Source organism: Oryza glaberrima, chromosome 5 (assembly GCF_000147395.1).
Source record: "Oryza glaberrima chromosome 5, OglaRS2, whole genome shotgun sequence".
NCBI classification, from domain to species: domain Eukaryota; kingdom Viridiplantae; phylum Streptophyta; class Magnoliopsida; order Poales; family Poaceae; genus Oryza; species Oryza glaberrima.
This window is the reverse complement of record NC_068330.1, coordinates 3,216,793-3,237,963: the sequence shown is the minus strand read 5'-3', so window position 1 is coordinate 3,237,963 and position 21,171 is coordinate 3,216,793. Positions and strand designations below refer to the sequence as shown.

Below are 21,171 nucleotides of genomic sequence, written 5' to 3'. Positions count from 1 at the left end.
TGTCCTGGCATTAATTATCACTCACCTTAGATTATTACAGCTCGGAGCGAGGAAGCCCTGCAAGTTGCAATTAATGGTGAGTATGATCTGATCTGCAGCGAAATGATCTATCGATGTCCCTAGTTAAGCAGTCATTGTGTCCCTTACCCACCTAAATCCACGAGTGTCAGAGCTAAGCGCGATCCCGATCCTTAAACCCCAACCCCACTCTCTTGCTGCTCCATCAAGCAACCAACCCCAATCCACACACCATACATAATTACATACTACCAGCTAATTAATTACTAATAATGACTTAATATTCCATCATCTCCCAGCTCAGTAATCACTTCTTGATCACACCCCCTACCATTGATTAACCTCTTCCATCTCACTCTACACGCCTATATAATTAGCCTAATGATCTCACTTTGCAAAGCATCTCATTGCACTAAACTGCTCACTGCATTTGCATGCACGTGGCCAAGAAGAGTTTGGCATCCATGGCGGCTTCGGCGACGACGACCATCCTCGTGGCGGCGATGTTGGTGGTGATGGCAGTGGAGTCTCCGGTGGCGAACGGGCAGGCGCCGGCGCCGGCGCCGGCGGCGCCGAAGACGATCACGGCGATCCTGACCAAGGCCGGTCAGTTCACCAAGTTCCTCCAGCTGCTGCAGTCGACGCAGGCCGGCGAGCAGATCAACAACCAGATCAAGGGGAAGGCGTCGTCCTCCGGCGGGCTCACCGTGTTCGCGCCGCCGGACAACGCGTTCACGGCGCTCCCCACCGGCACCCTCAACAAGCTCTCCGACCAGCAGAAGACGTCGCTGGTGCAGTTCCACGTCGTGTCCGCGCTGCTCCCCATGGCGCAGTTCGACACCGTCAGCAACCCGCTCCGGACGCAGGCCGGCGAGACCGCCGCCGGCAAGTACCCGCTCAACGTCACCGCCGAGGGCTCCCGCGTGAACATCTCCACCGGCGTCGTCAACGCCACCGTCGACAACACGCTCTACTCCGGCGACCGCCTCGTCGTCTACCAGGTCGACAAGGTGCTGCTGCCGTGGGCGCTCTACGGCCCGCCCGTGCCCGCGCCGGCGCCGTCGCCGGCGGACAAGGCCAAGAAGAAGACCGGCCCAGTCGCCGTGGCGGACGCGCCGGCGGCAGACACGGCTGCCGGGACGACGACGACGGCGGCGACGGCGTCGGAGGCGGCGGCGCGGGGCACGGTGCGGCGGGGCTTGGTCGGCGTGGCCGTCGCCGTGGCTGTCGCGTGGTGTGGCATGTGACAGTAAAGGAGAATGTTGGAGATTGCCAATTCACCATGGGATTTTATTCCTTTTTTCCTTTTTTTTCTTTTTCTTTTAGTTTTGTGGAAAGGTGTTAAAATTGTTTTGTTGCTTTGGTTTTTCTTGTTCTTTTTGTATGATTTGGTAGGATTTTGTTATGTCTGTGTCCTATGTTGATCTTTTAGAGTTTTTCACTGTGTGTTGTATGTCTTTTCGTGGTTGTTATATATGTAATAAGAAGTGTTTGTATGTTGTGGTATCTCATTTGTCATTTGGCACCGTTCATCTTCTTATATACTCCCTCCATTTCACATTTAAGTCGTTTGACTTTTCTCTTAGTCAAACTCTATTAAATTTGGCCAAGTTTAAATAAAAAAAATTAGCAACATTTAAAATATCAAATCAGTTGTATTAAATATACTTTATAATATGTTTGTCTTGCATTGAAAATACTAATATATTTTTCTATAAGCTTGATCAAACTCAAAGAAGTTTGATTAAAAAAAATCAAACGACTTATAATATGAAATGGAAGGAGTACTACCTTACTCTTACCGCTACTTTGAAGAAAGTTACAAAACATATTGGGCACAAAATATTTGAATTCATATAGATCAAGTGATAGAATTTAGGAATTACAGGTAACTTGCTAGAAATGACAATACACACATATTCCATAACCAGATCAATCCTTTTATTTGACAAAAGTTGTGCATTGTTATTGCAAATAGAAAATCATGCGCATACAACTACATATCTGGAAAATATAATGGAAAAAAAGAAATGCAAATGATTTCTATATGAAATTAGTGAACATTCCAAGAATTTTATTGGGCAAAATCCACCTCTATGATCTTACAATTATATTACTTTGTATGATTAAGGCACCTCTACTCTGCTCTCAAATGCGTACAAAGTAAAAACTTAGGGTATGTTTGGTACAACTCCAGCTTGATATCAGTACAATGTTATTACACAAATATGTAAACTATCTTGATAGTTCCACAGGCAGCACATTAATAACAATATTTAATTTTATTTTCTTTTAAACTACCTGGCATAGATATAATCAATGCAACAGTAATCTTAGCAAATCAATCCTTCCTCTTAAATTTTGCAGTTTTACAATTATGAATTTGTAAGTAATTTCAAATGTGTGCTAAGAGATTCTCATGAGTCAGTTGTTAGTTGGAAAATTGATTCAATTGTGGTTTTGATTCTTGCCACTATTTTCTTTTATTTCTTTCTTATTTATACCATGTCAAAGAATTATACTTTGACTGGTCATTTAGGAGGGAGTAATTCACGACCTCTTGGATCCTACATTATTCACAAGCATTTTTTTCTGAAAATCCTGAAATCACCTAAAGAGGGTGTGTTTTTCTAAGTACTTCTCTCACCAGGACCTAAACGTAAGATGACACAATCTTAATGCATCTTCCGCTGATCCGCCTCCCCTCAACGGTATCATTCGGGAAAAATGCTTGTGAAGCGGTTATAGTTTTGTCCCAAGTTAAAGTTTTTTAAAAAACTTTGAAAAAACTTTATAGAAAAGTACTTGATATACACGCTACCAAATAAAATACACTATTAATACATGTTTCATGGTAGATTTTAGAGAAACTAATTTGATGACATAGCTGCTAGTGTATTTTTTCTCTAAATTTGGTCAAAGTTAAAGATGCTCAACTTGGCGCAAAACTAAAAACACCTTATAATATGGAAACATAGGGAGTACTCTTAAAAGTGTTTCTTGTATGCTTCCCATGAATTTGTTTTCATCCCTTTTTGCCATCAAAATAAGCTAGAAAAGTGTATTTTGAGGGCAAAGGAAAATGAAAAAAAAAATAAAAATTGAAAAAGAGATAGCCAGGCCCCCATTATCTACTGGACAACCGACTAAGGGATCGTATAAGAGGAAGGGAAATGAGAATATTAAGAAGATACATACAACAGGTGAGTATTTAGCACATGATTAATTGTATTTAATTATTTCAAACTGATAGATATTACTTTCCAAATAACTTTTCTGTAATTGCCTTTTCAAAAAACTATTGTTTAATACTCCATCCGTTTCAGGCTATAAGACGTTTTGACTTTAGTCAAAATTAAACTGCTTTAAATTTGACCAAGTTTATAGAAAAAATAATAACATTTTCAATTCAAGACAAATTTATTATGAAAATATATTTAATTATTGATTTAATGAAACTAATTTAGTATTATAAATATTACTATATTTATCTATAAATTTAGTTAAACTTGAAACAGTTTGGCTTTGATCAAAATCAAAAATATCTTATAATCTAAAGCGGAGGGAGTAGTTTAGGAAGCTTGTGCACGGAAATCTATGGACTATTCCTTCCCATCCTCTCTTGCAAAACGCAGCCCAAGGGATAAATTTAAAGGCCAGTAACGTGATGCACCCGGCCCGGCCCATTAAATACCAAAGTCGGCTCCAATCCTCGCGCGTCGGCGCCATAGCCTTCTCTTCTTCTTCTTCTTCTTCTTCTTCTTCTTTTTTTTCCTTCAATTCTTTTTTTTTCTAATCTCGAACCCGAACGCACCACTCCACTCGAGACTTAAACCCTAGCGGCAGCAGCGGGAGGCCGGGCCGCCGCGCTTGCCTCTGCTTCCCCCCGTCGCCGCCGACGATGTGGAGCGGCGGGCCACTGCCGCCTCCCCCTCCGCCGATGGGGGCCGCGCCGCCTCCCCCGGGCACGGGCGCTCCGCCTCCGCCGCCGCCGGCGGCGGCGGCCGCGGGCCCCCCCGGCGGCGGCAAGCCGCTGACGCCGGCGGAGCTCGAGGCGCAGCTGGTGGAGAAGGCGAGGAAGTGGCACCAGCTCAACTCGAAGCGGTACGGCGACAAGCGCAAGTTCGGCTTCGTCGAGGCGCAGAAGGAGGACATGCCTCCCGAGCACGTCCGCAAAATCATCAGGTAGTCTCCAGACCAGGGCGTTCTAGGCTCACGCTGTTGCTTGTGGATGTGTTTTGGTGTTGCGGTGCTCGACTCCCCCGCACTGGTGCAGCGGTGGCGAACCCAGAACGAAAATTGCCGGGGTCCAATACATACCAATCATCTAGTTATTGACTAATATACTAATTAACATGGCATAATTTAGCTAGATTTCAATAAGCTACCCAGGGTCCTGTGGCCCCGGGTACGCCACTGCTGGTGCTTTGTGCCGTAGGTAGACCTCTGTAGTTATTTGTAGCTTTTGTCCTAGGACTTAGGGGATGTTTTTAGGATTTAGGGATGTTTCTAAGACTTATGGGATGTTTTTAGGACTTAGGGGATGTTTGTGGTTGTCCTCTCGACTGAGTCTATTTGTGTTGCGAGTGTATAATTTGATGCGATGTTTGAAATTTATGGCTGTAACCGTGTTAAGTATTTAGGCATGGACTTAACTGCGACCTGCTGGTTTACCTTAGCATCATGTGGGTTTTCTATGGTTACGGGAGTATGAAAAAGAAAAGGTGACAAAATAGGCCTGATCGGTGCAGCCACTGCTAACTGGCTGCAACACGCGGCTTCTGCCAGCACTTCTGATCACACCCTAGTAAGCTGCTTTCTTATAGCATTTGAAATGGAATACTGTAAGTCAAGTTGTGATAGCTATGGGAATGTTACGGTTTGTCTGATTGGTTCAACTCAATTATGATTGTAGATATTTTGTTCTCTAGTTATGGTGATTGTTTTGATCTGCTAGTTGTTTTGGCTGTTGATTCTAGACATCTCTTTATGTTTGGGGTTGGTGCCGTTTGTGTCTAGTCCCCTGTTACTAGGAATGGGGGCATGTGGATGTTTTGCTTCAGTTTGCTTTCATATATCTCATCTTCACCATCAGATACTGTCTGGGTTGTAATTCATGTGTATGTTGCAGACAATTGATGATTCTATTTCTTGCTGATCAGGGACCATGGCGACATGTCTTCAAAGAAGTACAGGCACGATAAGCGTGTATATCTTGGAGCACTCAAATTTGTGCCTCATGCTGTTTACAAGCTACTGGAAAATATGCCAATGCCCTGGGAACAGGTATTGTACTGTCACACTCTTTGATGTAAACATTGATCTAGCCATTGGTGAGATTACGTATACAGTGGCAATACACAATAGAATAACAAAACTCTTGTTTTCAGGTTCGGCATGTAAAGATTCTGTACCATATCACTGGTGCAATAACCTTTGTAAATGAGATCCCATGGGTAGTTGAGCCCATTTACCTTGCACAGGTAATGATCTAAAATGCCTTCTCTTTTTTCTTCTTAGCTCTGAGTTAAGTTGCCCTGTTCTGGGAACAATTGCTATTGTATGAATCTGTATGCTACCCTTGATATGCAGTATATAAATTAATCTGATATTTAGCTTTGTACTTCTTATTTTTATACTTGCACCATCTCAAACATGTGTGTTCGACAGTGGGGCACGATGTGGATCATGATGAGGAGGGAGAAGAGAGATAGGCGACATTTCAAGAGAATGCGCTTTCCTCCATTTGATGATGAGGAACCTCCATTAGACTATGCTGATAATTTGCTGGATGTTGAACCACTGGAGGCTATACAGTTGGAATTGGATGAGGAGGAAGATTCAGCTGTGCATGAATGGTTTTATGATCATAAGCCGCTTGTGAAAACAAAGCTTATAAATGGCCCCAGCTACAGGAAGTGGCATCTATCGCTTCCCATAATGGCGACACTCTATCGTCTTGCTGGCCAACTTTTGTCAGATTTGATTGATCGAAATTATTTCTATTTGTTTGATATGGAGTCTTTCTTTACTGCCAAAGCACTCAACATGTGTATCCCAGGTAACCATATTTGTGTTCCCTTTTATAACTTATAAGCTTGTTTACTTTGATGGCTTCAATTGCTGTACCACTTTATACATGATTAGCATAGTTATAGCATTGATCTTATGGTTATATCAAAATGTATGCTGCTTGGTATTTGACTGCTGGCAAAATCTTGTGGAAAATGTTGGGAATTTAGCTCGTGCTAAGAAATGAGTTCATAACAAAACATCTTTTTTTTTGTTTCATTTATGTGATTTTAGTGCATTAATTATTGCTCAGTATTTGAAGCATGGAGATGGTAAGTTTATGTCCACAGCTGTTCATTTTTATGGGACATCTGTAACTGTAACATGGGTTTTTTTGACAGTTAATGGCTTTATCTATTAGATGATGCATGTTGTATGGGTGATAGTGTGAGAAGGATTTAAGTTTTCGTGCTTATGTCTATGAGTTTGGGGCTTTGAATATTAGCTAGCTGGTTGGGATGTAAAATTTGCCTTCTCTACCGCTCTGTTCATCCCTTGTCCTGTAAGCACAAATTTCCAATTTTTTGCAACTAGCTTTATTCAAATATGAGAATCTTGCAGTTGATTAATTTTTGCACTGGGAAACATTTTTAAAACTGTTTAATGGGCATCCAAACATTGGCATGTTTATGAGATTTTTTTAGCTTTGTAGGAAGATTGGCATGTACATTTTGCTGTTGTTGCATCATACGCTTTTTTACCATATTGAATGCTATGTTGCAGGAGGTCCGAAGTTTGAGCCACTGTACCGTGATATGGAGAAGGGGGATGAGGACTGGAATGAGTTTAATGACATCAACAAACTCATCATCCGCCAACCACTTAGGACTGAGTATAGAATTGCTTTTCCACACTTGTACAATAACAGGCCAAGGAAAGTGAGGCTTGGGGTATATCATACTCCAATGATAATGTATATCAAGACAGAGGATCCAGACTTGCCTGCATTTTACTATGATCCTTTGATAAATCCTATAACTTCGGCAATCAAGGTTGATCGTCGGGAGAGGAGAACAATTGAAGAGGATGACGATGAGGACTTCTGTCTCCCGGATGGTGTGGAGCCCCTCTTGAAAGGAACAGAACTTTACACTGATACAACAGCAGCTGGCATTTCATTACTCTTTGCTCCAAAGCCTTTTAATATGAGGTCTGGTAGAACACGTCGTGCTGAAGATATCCCTCTTGTATCTGAATGGTACAAGGAGCACTGGTGAGTGCCATTATGACATCCTTGATACTTTTTAATGATCTCTTTTTACCAATGTTCTGCCTGATGCACTTGAACTTCCAATGCTAATCACATTAATCTCTCTTTTGTAGTCCACCAGCTTATCCAGTGAAGGTGCGTGTCAGCTATCAGAAGCTACTGAAGTGTTATGTGCTCAATGAGCTACATCATAGGCCTCCCAAGGCGCAGAAGAAGAAGCATCTGTTCCGTTCACTCCAAGCGACAAAGTTTTTTCAAACAACGGAGCTTGATTGGGCAGAAGCAGGTTTGCAAGTTTGCAAACAGGGTTACAATATGTTGAACTTGTTGATCCACAGAAAGAACCTTAACTACCTTCACTTAGACTACAACTTCAATTTGAAACCTGTGAAGACTCTCACAACAAAGGAAAGGAAAAAATCTCGGTTTGGAAATGCATTTCATTTATGCCGTGAGATATTACGACTTACTAAGTTAGTTGTTGATGCAAACATCCAGTTCCGCTTGGGAAATGTTGATGCTTTCCAGTTAGCAGATGGCTTGCAATACATATTCTCTCATGTTGGCCAGCTGACTGGTATGTACCGCTACAAGTATCGTCTGATGCGGCAAATCAGGATGTGCAAAGATCTGAAGCACTTGATATACTACCGGTTCAACACTGGTCCTGTAGGAAAAGGACCTGGCTGTGGATTCTGGGCTCCAATGTGGAGGGTGTGGCTGTTTTTTCTGCGGGGTATTGTACCACTGCTTGAAAGATGGTTAGGTAATTTACTGGCCAGACAGTTTGAGGGTCGTCATTCAAAAGGAGTTGCTAAAACTGTAACCAAGCAACGTGTTGAGTCTCACTTTGATCTTGAACTTCGAGCTGCTGTTATGCATGATGTCCTTGATGCTATGCCTGAGGGTATCAAGCAAAACAAGGCACGGACTATACTGCAGCATCTTAGTGAGGCATGGCGGTGCTGGAAGGCAAATATCCCATGGAAGGTCCCGGGCCTACCGGTTCCTATTGAGAACATGATACTTCGTTATGTAAAGTCCAAGGCTGATTGGTGGACTAATGTTGCTCACTACAATCGTGAGCGTATCAGGCGTGGTGCTACGGTCGACAAGACTGTGTGCCGCAAGAATCTTGGAAGATTAACCCGTTTGTGGCTGAAGGCAGAACAGGAGAGGCAGCACAACTACCTGAAAGACGGGCCATATGTGACACCTGAAGAGGCAGTTGCTATTTACACAACAACAGTTCATTGGCTAGAATCAAGGAAGTTCTCACCTATTCCTTTTCCTCCTCTTTCTTACAAGCATGACACCAAACTTCTTATACTAGCTCTGGAAAGGCTAAAGGAGTCTTACAGCGTGGCAGTAAGGTTAAATCAACTGCAGCGGGAGGAACTTGGATTGATTGAGCAAGCATATGATAATCCTCATGAGGCACTGTCAAGGATAAAGCGGCATCTTCTTACTCAGCGTGCTTTTAAAGAAGTTGGCATTGAGTTTATGGACCTGTACAGCTACCTTATTCCGGTATATGAAATTGAGCCTCTTGAGAAAATCACCGATGCTTACCTTGACCAGTATTTGTGGTATGAGGGGGACAAGCGACACCTATTCCCGAACTGGGTCAAGCCTGCTGATTCAGAACCACCTCCTCTGCTTGTTTACAAATGGTGCCAAGGTATAAATAATCTACAGGATGTATGGGACACTAGTGACGGGCAGTGTGTTGTGATGCTGCAGACAAAATTTGAAAAGTTCTTCGAAAAAATTGATCTGACACTGTTGAACAGGCTTCTGCGGTTGGTCTTGGACCATAATATTGCTGATTATGTCACTGCAAAGAACAATGTTGTGTTATCTTACAAGGATATGAGTCATACTAATTCTTATGGTCTCATTCGGGGTCTACAATTTGCATCATTTGTTGTGCAATACTATGGGCTTGTGCTGGATCTCCTTCTGCTTGGTTTAACACGTGCAAGTGAGATCGCGGGGCCACCTACGATGCCTAATGAGTTCCTTACATATGCTGATACCAAAATTGAGACAAGGCATCCTATTCGGCTGTATTCTCGGTATGTCGACAAGGTGCATATAATGTTCCGCTTTACTCATGAGGAAGCACGTGATTTAATTCAGCGTTATTTGACAGAGCATCCTGATCCTAATAATGAGAACATGGTCGGTTACAACAACAAGAAATGTTGGCCTAGAGATGCAAGAATGAGGCTCATGAAGCATGATGTAAATCTTGGAAGAAGTGTTTTCTGGGACATGAAGAACCGCCTCCCAAGGAGCATCACAACGTTAGAGTGGGAGAACAGCTTTGTCTCTGTTTACAGCAAGGACAACCCTAATCTGCTTTTTAGCATGTGCGGGTTTGAGGTTCGTATACTACCAAAGATACGGATGACTCAAGAAGCGTTTAGTAACACCAAAGATGGAGTCTGGAATTTGCAGAATGAACAGACAAAAGAAAGGACAGCTATTGCCTTTCTAAGAGTTGATGATGAACATATGAAAGTGTTTGAGAACCGTGTCAGGCAAATCCTTATGTCCTCAGGGTCGACTACATTCACTAAGATTGTTAACAAGTGGAATACTGCTCTTATTGGTCTTATGACATATTTCCGGGAAGCAACTGTTCATACCCAGGAGCTCTTGGATTTACTTGTCAAATGTGAAAACAAGATCCAGACTCGCATAAAGATTGGCCTGAACTCAAAAATGCCTAGCAGGTTTCCGCCTGTTATCTTCTATACACCCAAGGAAATTGGAGGTCTGGGAATGTTATCGATGGGTCACATTCTGATACCACAGAGTGATCTCAGGTACAGCAAACAGACAGATGTTGGTGTGACACATTTTCGGAGTGGTATGAGCCATGAAGAGGACCAGCTTATCCCTAACTTATATCGCTACATTCAGCCCTGGGAGAGTGAGTTTATTGATTCACAGCGGGTTTGGGCTGAATATGCTTTGAAGAGGCAGGAAGCACAATCACAGAACAGACGGTTAACACTTGAGGATCTTGAAGATTCATGGGATAGAGGTATTCCTCGTATCAACACTCTTTTCCAAAAAGACCGTCATACTTTGGCATATGATAAGGGTTGGAGAGTGAGAACAGACTTCAAGCAGTACCAAGTGCTCAAACAAAACCCATTCTGGTGGACACATCAGAGACATGATGGAAAGCTATGGAACCTAAACAACTATAGGACTGATGTCATCCAAGCTCTTGGTGGTGTTGAGGGTATTTTGGAACACACCTTGTTTAAAGGAACATATTTCCCTACTTGGGAGGGTCTGTTTTGGGAGAAAGCGTCAGGTTTTGAGGAGTCCATGAAATACAAGAAGCTGACTAATGCACAACGTTCTGGTCTCAATCAGATACCCAACCGAAGATTTACCCTGTGGTGGTCACCAACCATCAATCGTGCAAATGTGTATGTTGGTTTCCAGGTTCAGCTAGATCTTACAGGGATTTTCATGCATGGGAAAATTCCGACCCTGAAGATTTCTCTAATCCAGATCTTCCGTGCGCATTTGTGGCAGAAGATCCATGAAAGTGTTGTTATGGATCTTTGCCAAGTTTTGGATCAAGAGCTGGATGCACTGGAGATTGAGACAGTGCAGAAAGAGACAATACATCCGAGGAAGAGCTACAAGATGAACAGCTCCTGTGCAGATATCCTCCTTTTCGCTGCACATAGGTGGCAGATGTCCAAACCAAGCTTAGTCTCCGAGTCAAAGGATGTCTTTGATCAGAAAGCTAGTAACAAGTATTGGATTGATGTGCAACTACGCTGGGGAGACTATGATTCACATGACATTGAGCGTTATACAAGGGCCAAGTTCATGGACTACACTACTGACAATATGTCTATCTATCCATCTCCCACTGGTATGCTTTCAATATCTATGAACTATTTTATCAATTATCTACTTGTCTGAATTGTTTGTAGCTAATTGTCATTTTATTCTACAGGGGTGATGATTGGAATTGATCTAGCATATAATTTGCACTCTGCTTTTGGCAATTGGTTCCCTGGGTCAAAGCCCCTCCTTCAGCAAGCAATGAACAAGATAATGAAGGTAATATAATCATATTAATTGTAACTACTTAGTTTGCATAATGATCTGATATCTGTATGTTCCAGTATTTCCAATTTTACTAACCTGCTGGACTGTTCCTTCTGTAACAGTCAAATCCTGCTCTGTACGTGCTGAGGGAGAGAATAAGGAAGGGTCTACAGCTGTATTCTTCGGAACCCACGGAGCCATATTTGTCTTCACAGAACTATGGAGAGATATTCAGCAATCAGATCATATGGTTTGTGGATGACACAAATGTCTATCGAGTTACCATTCACAAAACATTCGAGGGTAACTTGACCACTAAACCAATCAATGGTGCTATTTTTATTTTCAATCCAAGAACTGGTCAATTATTTCTGAAGGTATGTTCATTATCTTTTAGCTACAGTTATAGTTGTGATATTACTGTGGAGTGTTGCAACTTTGAAGGCTTAAAATGAAAATGGATTGTATGAAATCTGCAGGTCATCCACACAAGTGTATGGGCTGGACAAAAGCGTCTTGGACAGCTGGCCAAGTGGAAAACAGCTGAAGAGGTTGCTGCATTAGTTCGGTCGCTTCCTGTAGAAGAGCAGCCAAAGCAAATCATTGTGACAAGGAAGGGCATGTTGGATCCTTTGGAGGTCCATCTGCTTGACTTCCCTAACATTGTTATCAAGGGCAGTGAGTTGCAGCTGCCATTCCAAGCTTGTTTGAAGATTGAGAAGTTTGGTGATCTTATTCTCAAGGCTACAGAACCCCAGATGGTTCTTTACAACATATATGATGATTGGTTGAAGAGTATCTCATCATTCACTGCTTTCTCTCGGATTGTGCTTATATTGCGTGCACTTCATGTCAATAATGAGAAGGCAAAGATGCTGCTCAAGCCTGACAAGACCATTGTTACAGAACCACATCATATTTGGCCAACCTTGACTGATGAGCAATGGCTGAAGGTTGAATGTGCACTCAGGGACCTTATTTTGTCTGATTATGCGAAGAAAAACAATGTTAATACTTCTGCATTGACACAATCTGAAATTCGTGATATCATACTTGGTGCTGAAATAGCTCCACCATCACAGCAGAGGCAACAGATAGCTGAAATTGAGAAACAGGTAGGGCTCAGCATAATAAGAACCGTGTTCAGTTTTTGTTCATGAATAATTCACATTTACTCACTCCTGGTTTTACTTGATTTTGCAGTCTAGAGAGTCGACTCAGCTGACTGCAGTTACTACAAGGACGACCAATGTGCATGGAGATGAGCTCATCATCACGACGACCAGTCCGTATGAGCAACAAGCATTTGCATCAAAGACTGATTGGCGTGTCAGGGCCATCTCTGCCACAAACTTGTATCTTCGTGTCAATCACATTTATGTTAATTCAGATGATATAAAGGTCAGTACAGTAGTTGCTTTTCTTTGGTAACCATTTAAGTTGCAACTAACAAGCATTGAGGGTTGCTGACTCAAATATTCTACCTACAGGAGACTGGCTACACTTACATTATGCCGAAGAATATATTAAAGAAGTTCATATGCATAGCAGATTTAAGGACACAGATTGCAGGTTTTCTATATGGGCTGAGTCCACAGGATAACCCCCAAGTTAAAGAGATCAGATGCATAGCTATTCCTCCACAGCACGGAACTCATCAGATGGTGACACTGCCTGCAAACCTTCCTGAGCACGAGTTCCTTAATGATTTGGAACCACTGGGCTGGATGCATACCCAGCCAAATGAAGCTCCCCAGCTATCACCACAGGTTAGATTATTTATGCTTTCAGTTCCTTTTAGCTGTTGCAAAGGAACACAAGTTGTCATAAGACTAGACTAATCGTTTTGTTGATTATTGCAGGATTTGACATCGCATGCCAAGATCTTGGAGAACAACAAGCAATGGGATGGTGAGAAGTGCATCATTTTGACATGTAGCTTTACCCCAGGATCTTGTTCATTGACCGCGTACAAGTTGACGCCAAGTGGTTATGAGTGGGGCCGTAGCAACAAGGACAGTGGAAGCAACCCACATGGATATCTCCCGACTCACTACGAGAAGGTCCAGATGCTTCTCAGTGACAGATTCCTAGGATTCTACATGGTATGTATTGATGATTTTCTAACGCATGCTTTTTCAAGACTCAACAACATAAGAATTGCTACCTCCGTCCTAGAATATAGCAACTTTTGGCTATATATCTGGACATACCCATACCCTTATCTGGAGCCGGAGCCAGAAGCTATAACATTTTGGGGCGGAGATAGTTCTTACTAATATGTCGAGAGTTTTACATTTCTCCGTGTCTCCAGGTGCCGGATAACACCCCTTGGAACTTCAACTTCATGGGAGTGAAGCACGACCCGTTGATGAAGTACAACATGAAGCTTGGCACGCCTAGGGACTTCTATCACGAGGACCATCGGCCGACGCATTTCCTCGAGTTCAGCAACATCGACGAGGGCGAGGTCGCGGAAGGTGATAGGGAGGACACCTTCACGTAGCCTATCTGCTATGAACTTCACGCCGTCTTGAGTAGAGAGATCAATAACCTGTGACTTGACGCGACCTGTAGTAGCATATGATCAGTTTGTTTCGAGAGATTGTATTCCCTGATGTAGTCTGCCCATCAAAGAACTGGGTGTGACATGATATGTACTAAAATGACATCAGTTCTTGCAGCTGAGATCACAGAGAGTAAATGTAAGCAGAGATCACATCACAAATAACTCTGGAAATGATGTGGATCTGGGGTGATTAAGGGCCCCACTTTTTTGTGGGTTGGGTTTAAAATTGGGGGTACTAAACTCAAAAATTATGAGTTATGCTTGGTATATGTACACTGTAGCTCAGTACGAGGCCCAATTGTTATCCCTCACAATTGATCAATCTCTGCCGTATTCACAATTGATCAATCTCTGCAATATTATTTAGGAAAATTTTCGTCCTTGTCCTTTAACCGTAGAACCTGATATAGGTTGTCTTCTAACCTCTAAAACTCATAAATTGAGTTTCTCGATAGTATTAAAAGTGGTTTTGATCTACGTGGTGTCCTAATTAGAAAAAAAAAGTATTGGTAGCATATGGGACCTACATAGTATTAAAAGTGGTTTTGATCTACCCTGTCCCAAAAAGAATCAACCTGTGGCCCCTCCTAGTTTAATGTATGTGGACATAGGGATGTTTACATACATTGTCCTAGGAGGGGTCACATCCCCTTCTAGGTTGATTCTTTTTGGGACGGAGGAAGTACGTGGTATCCTAATTAGCCAAAAAAAAAAAGTATTGGTAGCATATGGGACCTACATGTAAGTGATCAGCTCACCTTCTTTCTCCTTGTTCGACCTAGAGCTTGGAGTGCCACGTCGTGTCCGAGGGCCGGAGCGAGCACGTCCTTTCCTGTGGCTGACCTTGAGCAGCCGACCTCCTTGAGCACTTCGAGCTTACTGAGGTGGGAGGACACAACGAGAAGATCCACAGCTCCTTTCGCCTCTTCCTCTGCTCCGCTCCTGCCGCCTACGACCTCGCCTATTGGGCCGAGCTCCACCTCCACCTCCTTCATCCACTTAACATCACGGCCACAGAGGTAGCGAAGCGTTGTATCACCACCCTGGCTTCGGCGAGCGCATGCCGTCGCCGTCGTTGTCAAATGCATATAGCGGTGAGGGAAGAAGTGCCCTCGACATATGAGCCCCACAAATAGTTAAACCTTTTTTTTCTATCCGAACTACCGTTGATATATGGGTCCCAGTAGTATCTTTATTTTTTTATTTTTGTTTATAACGCCATATAGACTACTAAGACTAAGTTAACAAGACATGTAGATGTCATGTTAGCCAAAACTACTTTCAATACTGTTGATGGACTCTATTTACACCAACTTTAGAAATTGGGAAACGTTTTATATCCGGTTCTATAGCTAAGGGACACGAATGAATCTCGATCTATAGTTAAGGAACATAGAGTGGACTTTTTTCGATTATTTATGTCATTATATTAGTTATTTCAGTGGTTGTTTAGTTATGGCCATTAGCGCATGAAAAAACGAGAAATCCATTAGTCATTAGCGCATGAAAAATTTAGTTTTAATTATTTCAAACTTGAAAAATAGATTTATCTGATATTTTAAATCAACTTATATATAGAAAGTTTTCACACGGCCTTTTAGCAATTTGAAAACGTGTTAACGAAAACCAGGATAAAATATATACTCCCTCTGTATTTTAATGTACGACGCCGTTGACTTTTTGATAAGCGTTTGACCTTTCGTCTTATTCAAAAAATTTATGTAATTATCATTTATTTTATTGTGACTTCATTTATCATCAAATATTCTTTAAGCATGACATAATTATTTTTTATATTTGTATAAAAAAATTGAATAAGATGAATAGTCAAACGTTGGTTAAAAAGTCAGCGGTGTCATACATTAAAATACGGAGGGAGTATCTTAATAAGAAAAGAGGTGGGGGCTTTACTAGGGTGTCTCCAAAAGAATGCTATGGAACATCACACCTCGATCCTTTCCTTTCATTACATGTTCTTTTTTTAATATGATGAATGTAAAGTTAAAGGCATATTAATTGAATTTTAATTATTACAAACTTTAAAAAATATTTATCTGATGTTTTAAAGAAACTTATATATAGAAAAATTTCGCATGAAACGTGCCATTTAGCAGTATAAAAGAACACCACATTAAAAGGATATATTTGATAATTTAACACCCCTTAAAATAGGTTTCGATTATTTGACATCTTGACCAACTACCATTCACTTATATTATCACACATATAATCCTCGTAAGTGTCGATTAAAAGTTGGGATTTTATTTCTTTAGTTACAAATAAATAACTACTCATACGAGGACCTAGACGTAAAACCGCAAAATCTTAACGCATCTTCCGCTGATCTCCACGGCATCGGCCGTGTACTCCTCACTTCGCTCTCTCCTCACCTCCGCATCGCGATCACCTCCTCCTCTCCTCTCCTCTCCTCGCCTCGCCGGAGATCGCCTCACCCACGCGCCGCCTCCCTCCCATGGACGCATCCTACCGCCGCGACGGCCGCGGAGGCGGCGGCGGCGGTTCCGCCCCTCGCTCCGTCGAGGACATCTTCAAGGACTTCCGCGCCCGCCGCACCGCCATCCTCCGCGCCCTCACCCACGGTACGCCGCCGCTGAACCCTTCCCCCCCACGAAACCCTAACCCTAACCCTGACCCTGACTCCCCTTCTCCGCTTGTGCTTCGTCGCAGACGTCGAGGATTTCTACGCGCAGTGCGATCCAGGTGAGCTATTTCACGTCGCGATCTCTTTGTTGTGATGCTGGTGCTCGAGCGAGGTGGGGTGGGGGGATTGAAATCGGGGTGGTTTTGGTCGGGCAGAGAAGGAGAATCTGTGCCTGTACGGGTACGCGAACGAGGCGTGGCAGGTGGCGCTGCCGGCGGAGGAGGTGCCCACCGAGCTGCCGGAGCCGGCGCTCGGGATCAACTTCGCCCGCGACGGGATGAACCGCCGCGACTGGCTCGCGCTCGTCGCCGTCCACTCCGACTCGTGGCTCGTCTCCGTCGCCTTCTACTACGCCGCGCGCCTCAACCGCAACGACCGGTACGCCCTCCCGATCTCGCCTCTGTTTGATTTTGGTTTTGATTTGTCCCTAATTGTGCCATATCAGCGTAATGTTTGAGCTTCTAAATTAGGGTATGTTCATGAAAAAATATAAATCAGGGTAAGAGTATGAGGCAACTTATTACTTCTAGTGTGAGGAAATGATATTGTGGCCTTGGGGTTTGTTTCGATGTAATGCTTGCTTTGGTAGGTACTGCTTCCAGTGTGATGATGCCAAGTACAGTACATATTAGATGCATTTAAGTTTTGGTTCTTTTGGTTTTCCCTAGTATTATGGAATACTGTGGGTTGTTGTGCTGATTCTATATGAGCCAAGAGATTTAATTTGTTTCCAAATTTGTAGTTTCATCATGTTTGTCTGCTTTAATAGTGTGCGGGGTTATACCAAGGGTACATCTTTCTAGAAGTGAACACTAGTTTTTTTGTAGTTTTGAGTTGTTGAGAGAAAATATGGCTGCATACTCATGCAAATAATATCCCTTTGTATTCTCAGGAGGAAAATTAAATTTCCTAAGATTTTTTTTCCTTTCCTGAAAAATAGGAATGGGAAATTGTGATAAAGGTGGAATATGCAGAGTTCCATTTGTCATAGGGAAAAGAAATAGATCAAAGGACATGAGTTCCTAGTTTTGGAGCAAAAAGGTTAGCACCTCCTGACAGGAGATAGGAAAGGGGATCAATTCCGGGGAAGTATTGTTTCATTTCTTGCAGCCATCTTCTGCAGCACTGTTCTCTTTTTTCACAGGCCTATATAGATGTGCTCCTCCTCTTGATTCAATTTCAAAACCTGTTTCTGCATCATTGGGTTATGGCTGGTCAAACTTTTGTCAGTGCCAGTCAATAAAGTATGACCTGAGTTCATACTATATTTATCCTTTTCATGGTTCACCGTTAAAAATTACCTACAGGCATCTTATGGTCATGCTATCTCTCTGTGTTGGTGCTATTGTAATTCATCTTGTCTCAAAGAAATTCTGGAATTATTTGCAAGTACTTGCTAACCTGCTTATCAGTTATCACCCTTCTAACATAGCTTGGTTACAGTGCTTTGGTAAGTACCATGTGAAACACAAGTTTGAGCAATATAATAGGCCTTGGATAGTGACACTTTTGGGTAATATTTGGTTATTCTGCTGATTTGAGAAAACAATTTCATTTGTTGCTATAACTACACTTTTGGCCATAATGTCTTCTTGCATTAGAATGTGCTGGTTCTATTGGCATGTTTTTGTACATACAGACTCAATTGATAATAGCTTGATTACTAAAAAGACTATCTGATTTCCTTCTACAACATAATTGTGATGTAGAATTGCAAGCATGCCTATTATTTTGAGACCTTAAGTTTTTAACCCTTTTTTTGTGGAAGAAGGTAGTAATTCAAAGGCCATACTCATTCCCCCGTGATGAATTGTTTACTATGGCTATGTGGAGTGACAGTAATATGCTCGCAAAGTGATGTTTTTAGTGTGCTTTTGTGCACCTGTTGCCAATAAAGTATGGTGTTGTTTCTACCTTTTACTGTGGGAAGGGTGACTCACTGACTCAGCACTTTAAGAGAGAGATAGAGAGAAATCATAGAAGACAAGCTCTCCAATTCACAAATAATGTGAGAGCACTTATGTAGGTAGGGAGGTTAAAAAAACCTCCCCACCATCTGATGTAGACTGGATCTCCATAAAGAATGTTCATATGCGGGCTATTTGATTTTCTGCTAATTGTTGTTAATGTTTGCTTCACCAATTTTTGGTTGCATTTGTGGGATTTGGGATGTACTCCCTCCGTTTCACAATGTAAGTCATTCTAGCATTTCCCACATTCATATTGATGTTAATGAATTTAGACAGACTGTCTAGATTCATTAACATCAATATGAATGTGGGAAATGCTAGAATGACTGTCTAGATTCATTAACATCAATATGAATGTGGGAAATGCTAGAATGACTTACATTGTGAAACAGAGGAAGTATTTGATTTGGTACAAAATTTGGCAAGATGCCTTTCTAGTGCTTGGCCAAAATATGGGTTGCCAATTTTATGACCAAATCTTATCTAGACTTTTGGTAAGTTAGCAACTTCGTGGAGCTCTAGTTTATAGGAGCCGTAGCTCATGCTGAGTTTTTGGTTCTAATGTTCTATATAGTTTCACTTTCATATTTGGGTCCTTTGTGATAGTAATGCGGTTACTACTTACTAGTGTCTTTAACTTTTGATAATTTTGGAGGTGGGAGGACTTCTAAAGTTGTTTTGAAGCAACATTTCTTTATTCACATGGGCAAACAAGTTTGAGCTGCCTTTGTCTTATGGGTGTCTATGAACAATGCATTATTGCTGCTATAGTTAAAATAAGGATTAGTATTATGCTCGACTCTGGAGCAAGTAAAATATATAATTCCATTAGCCCTACAAAATTTATTTTCCAGCATAACTTAAGCAATAGGCATCTTTATTAATTTTGGGGGAAATGGGGTAACTTTGGATCTTTGTGCTACTTGGTACTTTTGCACGTAAATACCTACACTCTAAATTGTCGACATGTGAATACAGCCATTGACTGTTTTGCATGCTGAATGCTGATATCCTATGCATATGATGTGCCATGTGTTGGGCCATCCTGCAAATATATAGTTGTAGGACTGTACTGAAGATGATTTTTCTAGAAGTTCTGTACTGATGAATGATGGCGTTAACCAGTAAACCTATAGGGGGCAGCTGGCAAAAATCATTCATGTTGACAGTCCAAAGTGATCTTGTAATAATAGTTAATACTCAATTAGTTCCTGTGTATAGTTGGGACTTGTGAGCCTATATTTCTTCCTTTTGTTGGTACAGTTCAGAAGTACTGCTGTTTGCTTTATCAAACAGGGATAGTCAGATAGCTGATCTGCCTACTCATTCATGTTTTGGAAGAATTTAAGCCTTGCCTTGGTTTAAAATGGTTTTTTTTTTAACACTTCATGCTCCATATTTACTTTGCTTTAATTGCCGTAATCCATTGTGAGTACTTATGGATTATAAAGCGGTCCTAAAATTCACTGAATTGGTAGTTTCCTAATTATAACTAGTGTTTGGCATTTCTATTTGAGTATAACATTGTTGAGTATAACTCATATTCCGCATTTCTGTTTCTTGAAAATTTCACTCAATTGGTAGTTTCCTAATCTCAACAAGAGTATAACATTTGTTCTCTCATTGTCCTTGCTGTTTTCACTCTCCAATTCAACAGGAAGCGTTTGTTTGGCATGATGAATGATTTGCCAACTGTTTACGAAGTTGTATCTGGTTCAAGACAGTCTAAGGAGAGGGACAGATCCGGCATGGACAACAGCAGCAGAAATAAAATTTCATCGAAGGTAACAAGAATCTCTCCACAGTTTTTCACCATTTCCCCTCCCATCATGAGTCCTGATGAACAAATCCCATCTTCCCAGCATACAAGCGACGTGGCGCGTGTCGAAAATAATATCAAGGAGGCAGATGAAGGCTACGACGAGGACGATGGCGACCACAGTGAGACCCTATGCGGGACTTGCGGTGGGATATACAGCGCAGACGAGTTCTGGATCGGCTGCGACGTGTGCGAGAGGTGGTACCACGGCAAATGCGTCAAGATCACTCCGGCGAAGGCGGACAGCATAAAGCAGTACAAGTGCCCGAGCTGCAGCTCCAAGAGACCTAGACAGTAGTAAGCATATGCCACCCTCCTCCGGCGAGAGGAGGTGTCGCCGGCGACGCCGCCATTGACGGAGGCGTCAGGCTGTGGGTTACTGTACCTTTCGTTTTTCGACTTACATATGATGAAGATGATGCCAAATGTGAGGTAAGAAGATCACAAGACATTCATGTGAGGTGGAGATATGAGGCTATGTATGTTGCCAGAGGAATAGGGGTAACGTAATATATGTAACTTTGCGAAACAAGATGGAAGTTTATCTGACAATAATCCGAGAGGTTTGTGTTGATATGTTGTGTCAATGACTCGAATCCGCTGTAATGTGGGTCTTGTACTTGAATAACATGGGTTTATTCCCATTAGGATAAAGCCATAATTTTATGACATTTCTTAACTTAGTTATGTGATGAGTAAAATCGAACATATAACATGTGTTTGTTCCCATTAGGATAAGGCCATAATTTCATGACATTTCTT

At 42.0% G+C, this 21,171-nt stretch overlaps 3 protein-coding genes across 4 annotated transcripts; all 3 read left to right on the top strand.

The window, feature by feature from the left end:
* The first annotated feature begins 411 nt into the window (after nt 1–411).
* LOC127773831 (fasciclin-like arabinogalactan protein 11) lies at nt 412–1,524 on the top strand. The gene has a single exon (XM_052300019.1). It carries the CDS (start codon nt 453–455, stop codon nt 1,263–1,265), a length of 813 nt encoding a protein of 270 aa, XP_052155979.1. The 5' UTR covers nt 412–452; the 3' UTR covers nt 1,266–1,524.
* Nucleotides 1,525–3,800: 2,276 nt separating this feature from the next.
* LOC127774566 (pre-mRNA-processing-splicing factor 8A) lies at nt 3,801–14,225 on the top strand. The gene is made up of 13 exons (XM_052300830.1): nt 3,801–4,203; nt 5,181–5,304; nt 5,409–5,501; nt 5,689–6,079; nt 6,814–7,303; nt 7,414–11,210; nt 11,295–11,401; nt 11,512–11,766; nt 11,869–12,504; nt 12,593–12,790; nt 12,880–13,158; nt 13,252–13,494; nt 13,704–14,225. Exons 1-13 carry the CDS (start codon nt 3,920–3,922, stop codon nt 13,893–13,895), a joined length of 7,089 nt encoding a protein of 2,362 aa, XP_052156790.1. The 5' UTR covers nt 3,801–3,919; the 3' UTR covers nt 13,896–14,225.
* A 2,073-nt stretch (nt 14,226–16,298) lies between these two features.
* On the top strand, nt 16,299–21,080 carry LOC127772947 (PHD finger protein ALFIN-LIKE 1). Of its 2 annotated transcripts, XM_052298950.1 has the most exons (5): nt 16,301–16,558; nt 16,647–16,679; nt 16,776–16,998; nt 20,248–20,374; nt 20,453–21,080. In XM_052298950.1, the coding sequence occupies exons 1-5, from the start codon at nt 16,432–16,434 to the stop codon at nt 20,705–20,707; spliced, it is 765 nt and encodes a 254-aa protein (XP_052154910.1). In that variant the 5' UTR covers nt 16,301–16,431; the 3' UTR covers nt 20,708–21,080. The 2 variants fall into 2 exon arrangements, with proteins under 2 accessions (XP_052154909.1, XP_052154910.1); XM_052298949.1 differs by having other exon boundaries at nt 16,299–16,558; nt 20,248–21,080.
* Nucleotides 21,081–21,171: the final 91 nt, after the last annotated feature.

What these genes read in the sequence shown, in the direction of transcription:
- LOC127774566 (XM_052300830.1), top strand. Translation starts at nt 3,920, where the DNA reads ATGTGGAGCGGCGGGCCACTGCCGCCTCCCCCTCCGCCGATGGGGGCC. An exon ending in CACGTCCGCAAAATCATCAG is followed by an intron (nt 4,204 to 5,180) that starts GTAGTCTCCAGA and finishes CTTGCTGATCAG; the next exon opens with GGACCATGGCGACATGTCTT. An exon ending in AGCCCATTTACCTTGCACAG is followed by an intron (nt 5,502 to 5,688) that starts GTAATGATCTAA and finishes TGTGTTCGACAG; the next exon opens with TGGGGCACGATGTGGATCAT.
- LOC127773831 (XM_052300019.1), top strand. Translation starts at nt 453, where the DNA reads ATGCACGTGGCCAAGAAGAGTTTGGCATCCATGGCGGCTTCGGCGACG.
- LOC127772947 (XM_052298949.1), top strand. Translation starts at nt 16,432, where the DNA reads ATGGACGCATCCTACCGCCGCGACGGCCGCGGAGGCGGCGGCGGCGGT. An exon ending in CCTCCGCGCCCTCACCCACG is followed by an intron (nt 16,559 to 16,646) that starts GTACGCCGCCGC and finishes GCTTCGTCGCAG; the next exon opens with ACGTCGAGGATTTCTACGCG. An exon ending in CTACGCGCAGTGCGATCCAG is followed by an intron (nt 16,680 to 16,775) that starts GTGAGCTATTTC and finishes TTGGTCGGGCAG; the next exon opens with AGAAGGAGAATCTGTGCCTG.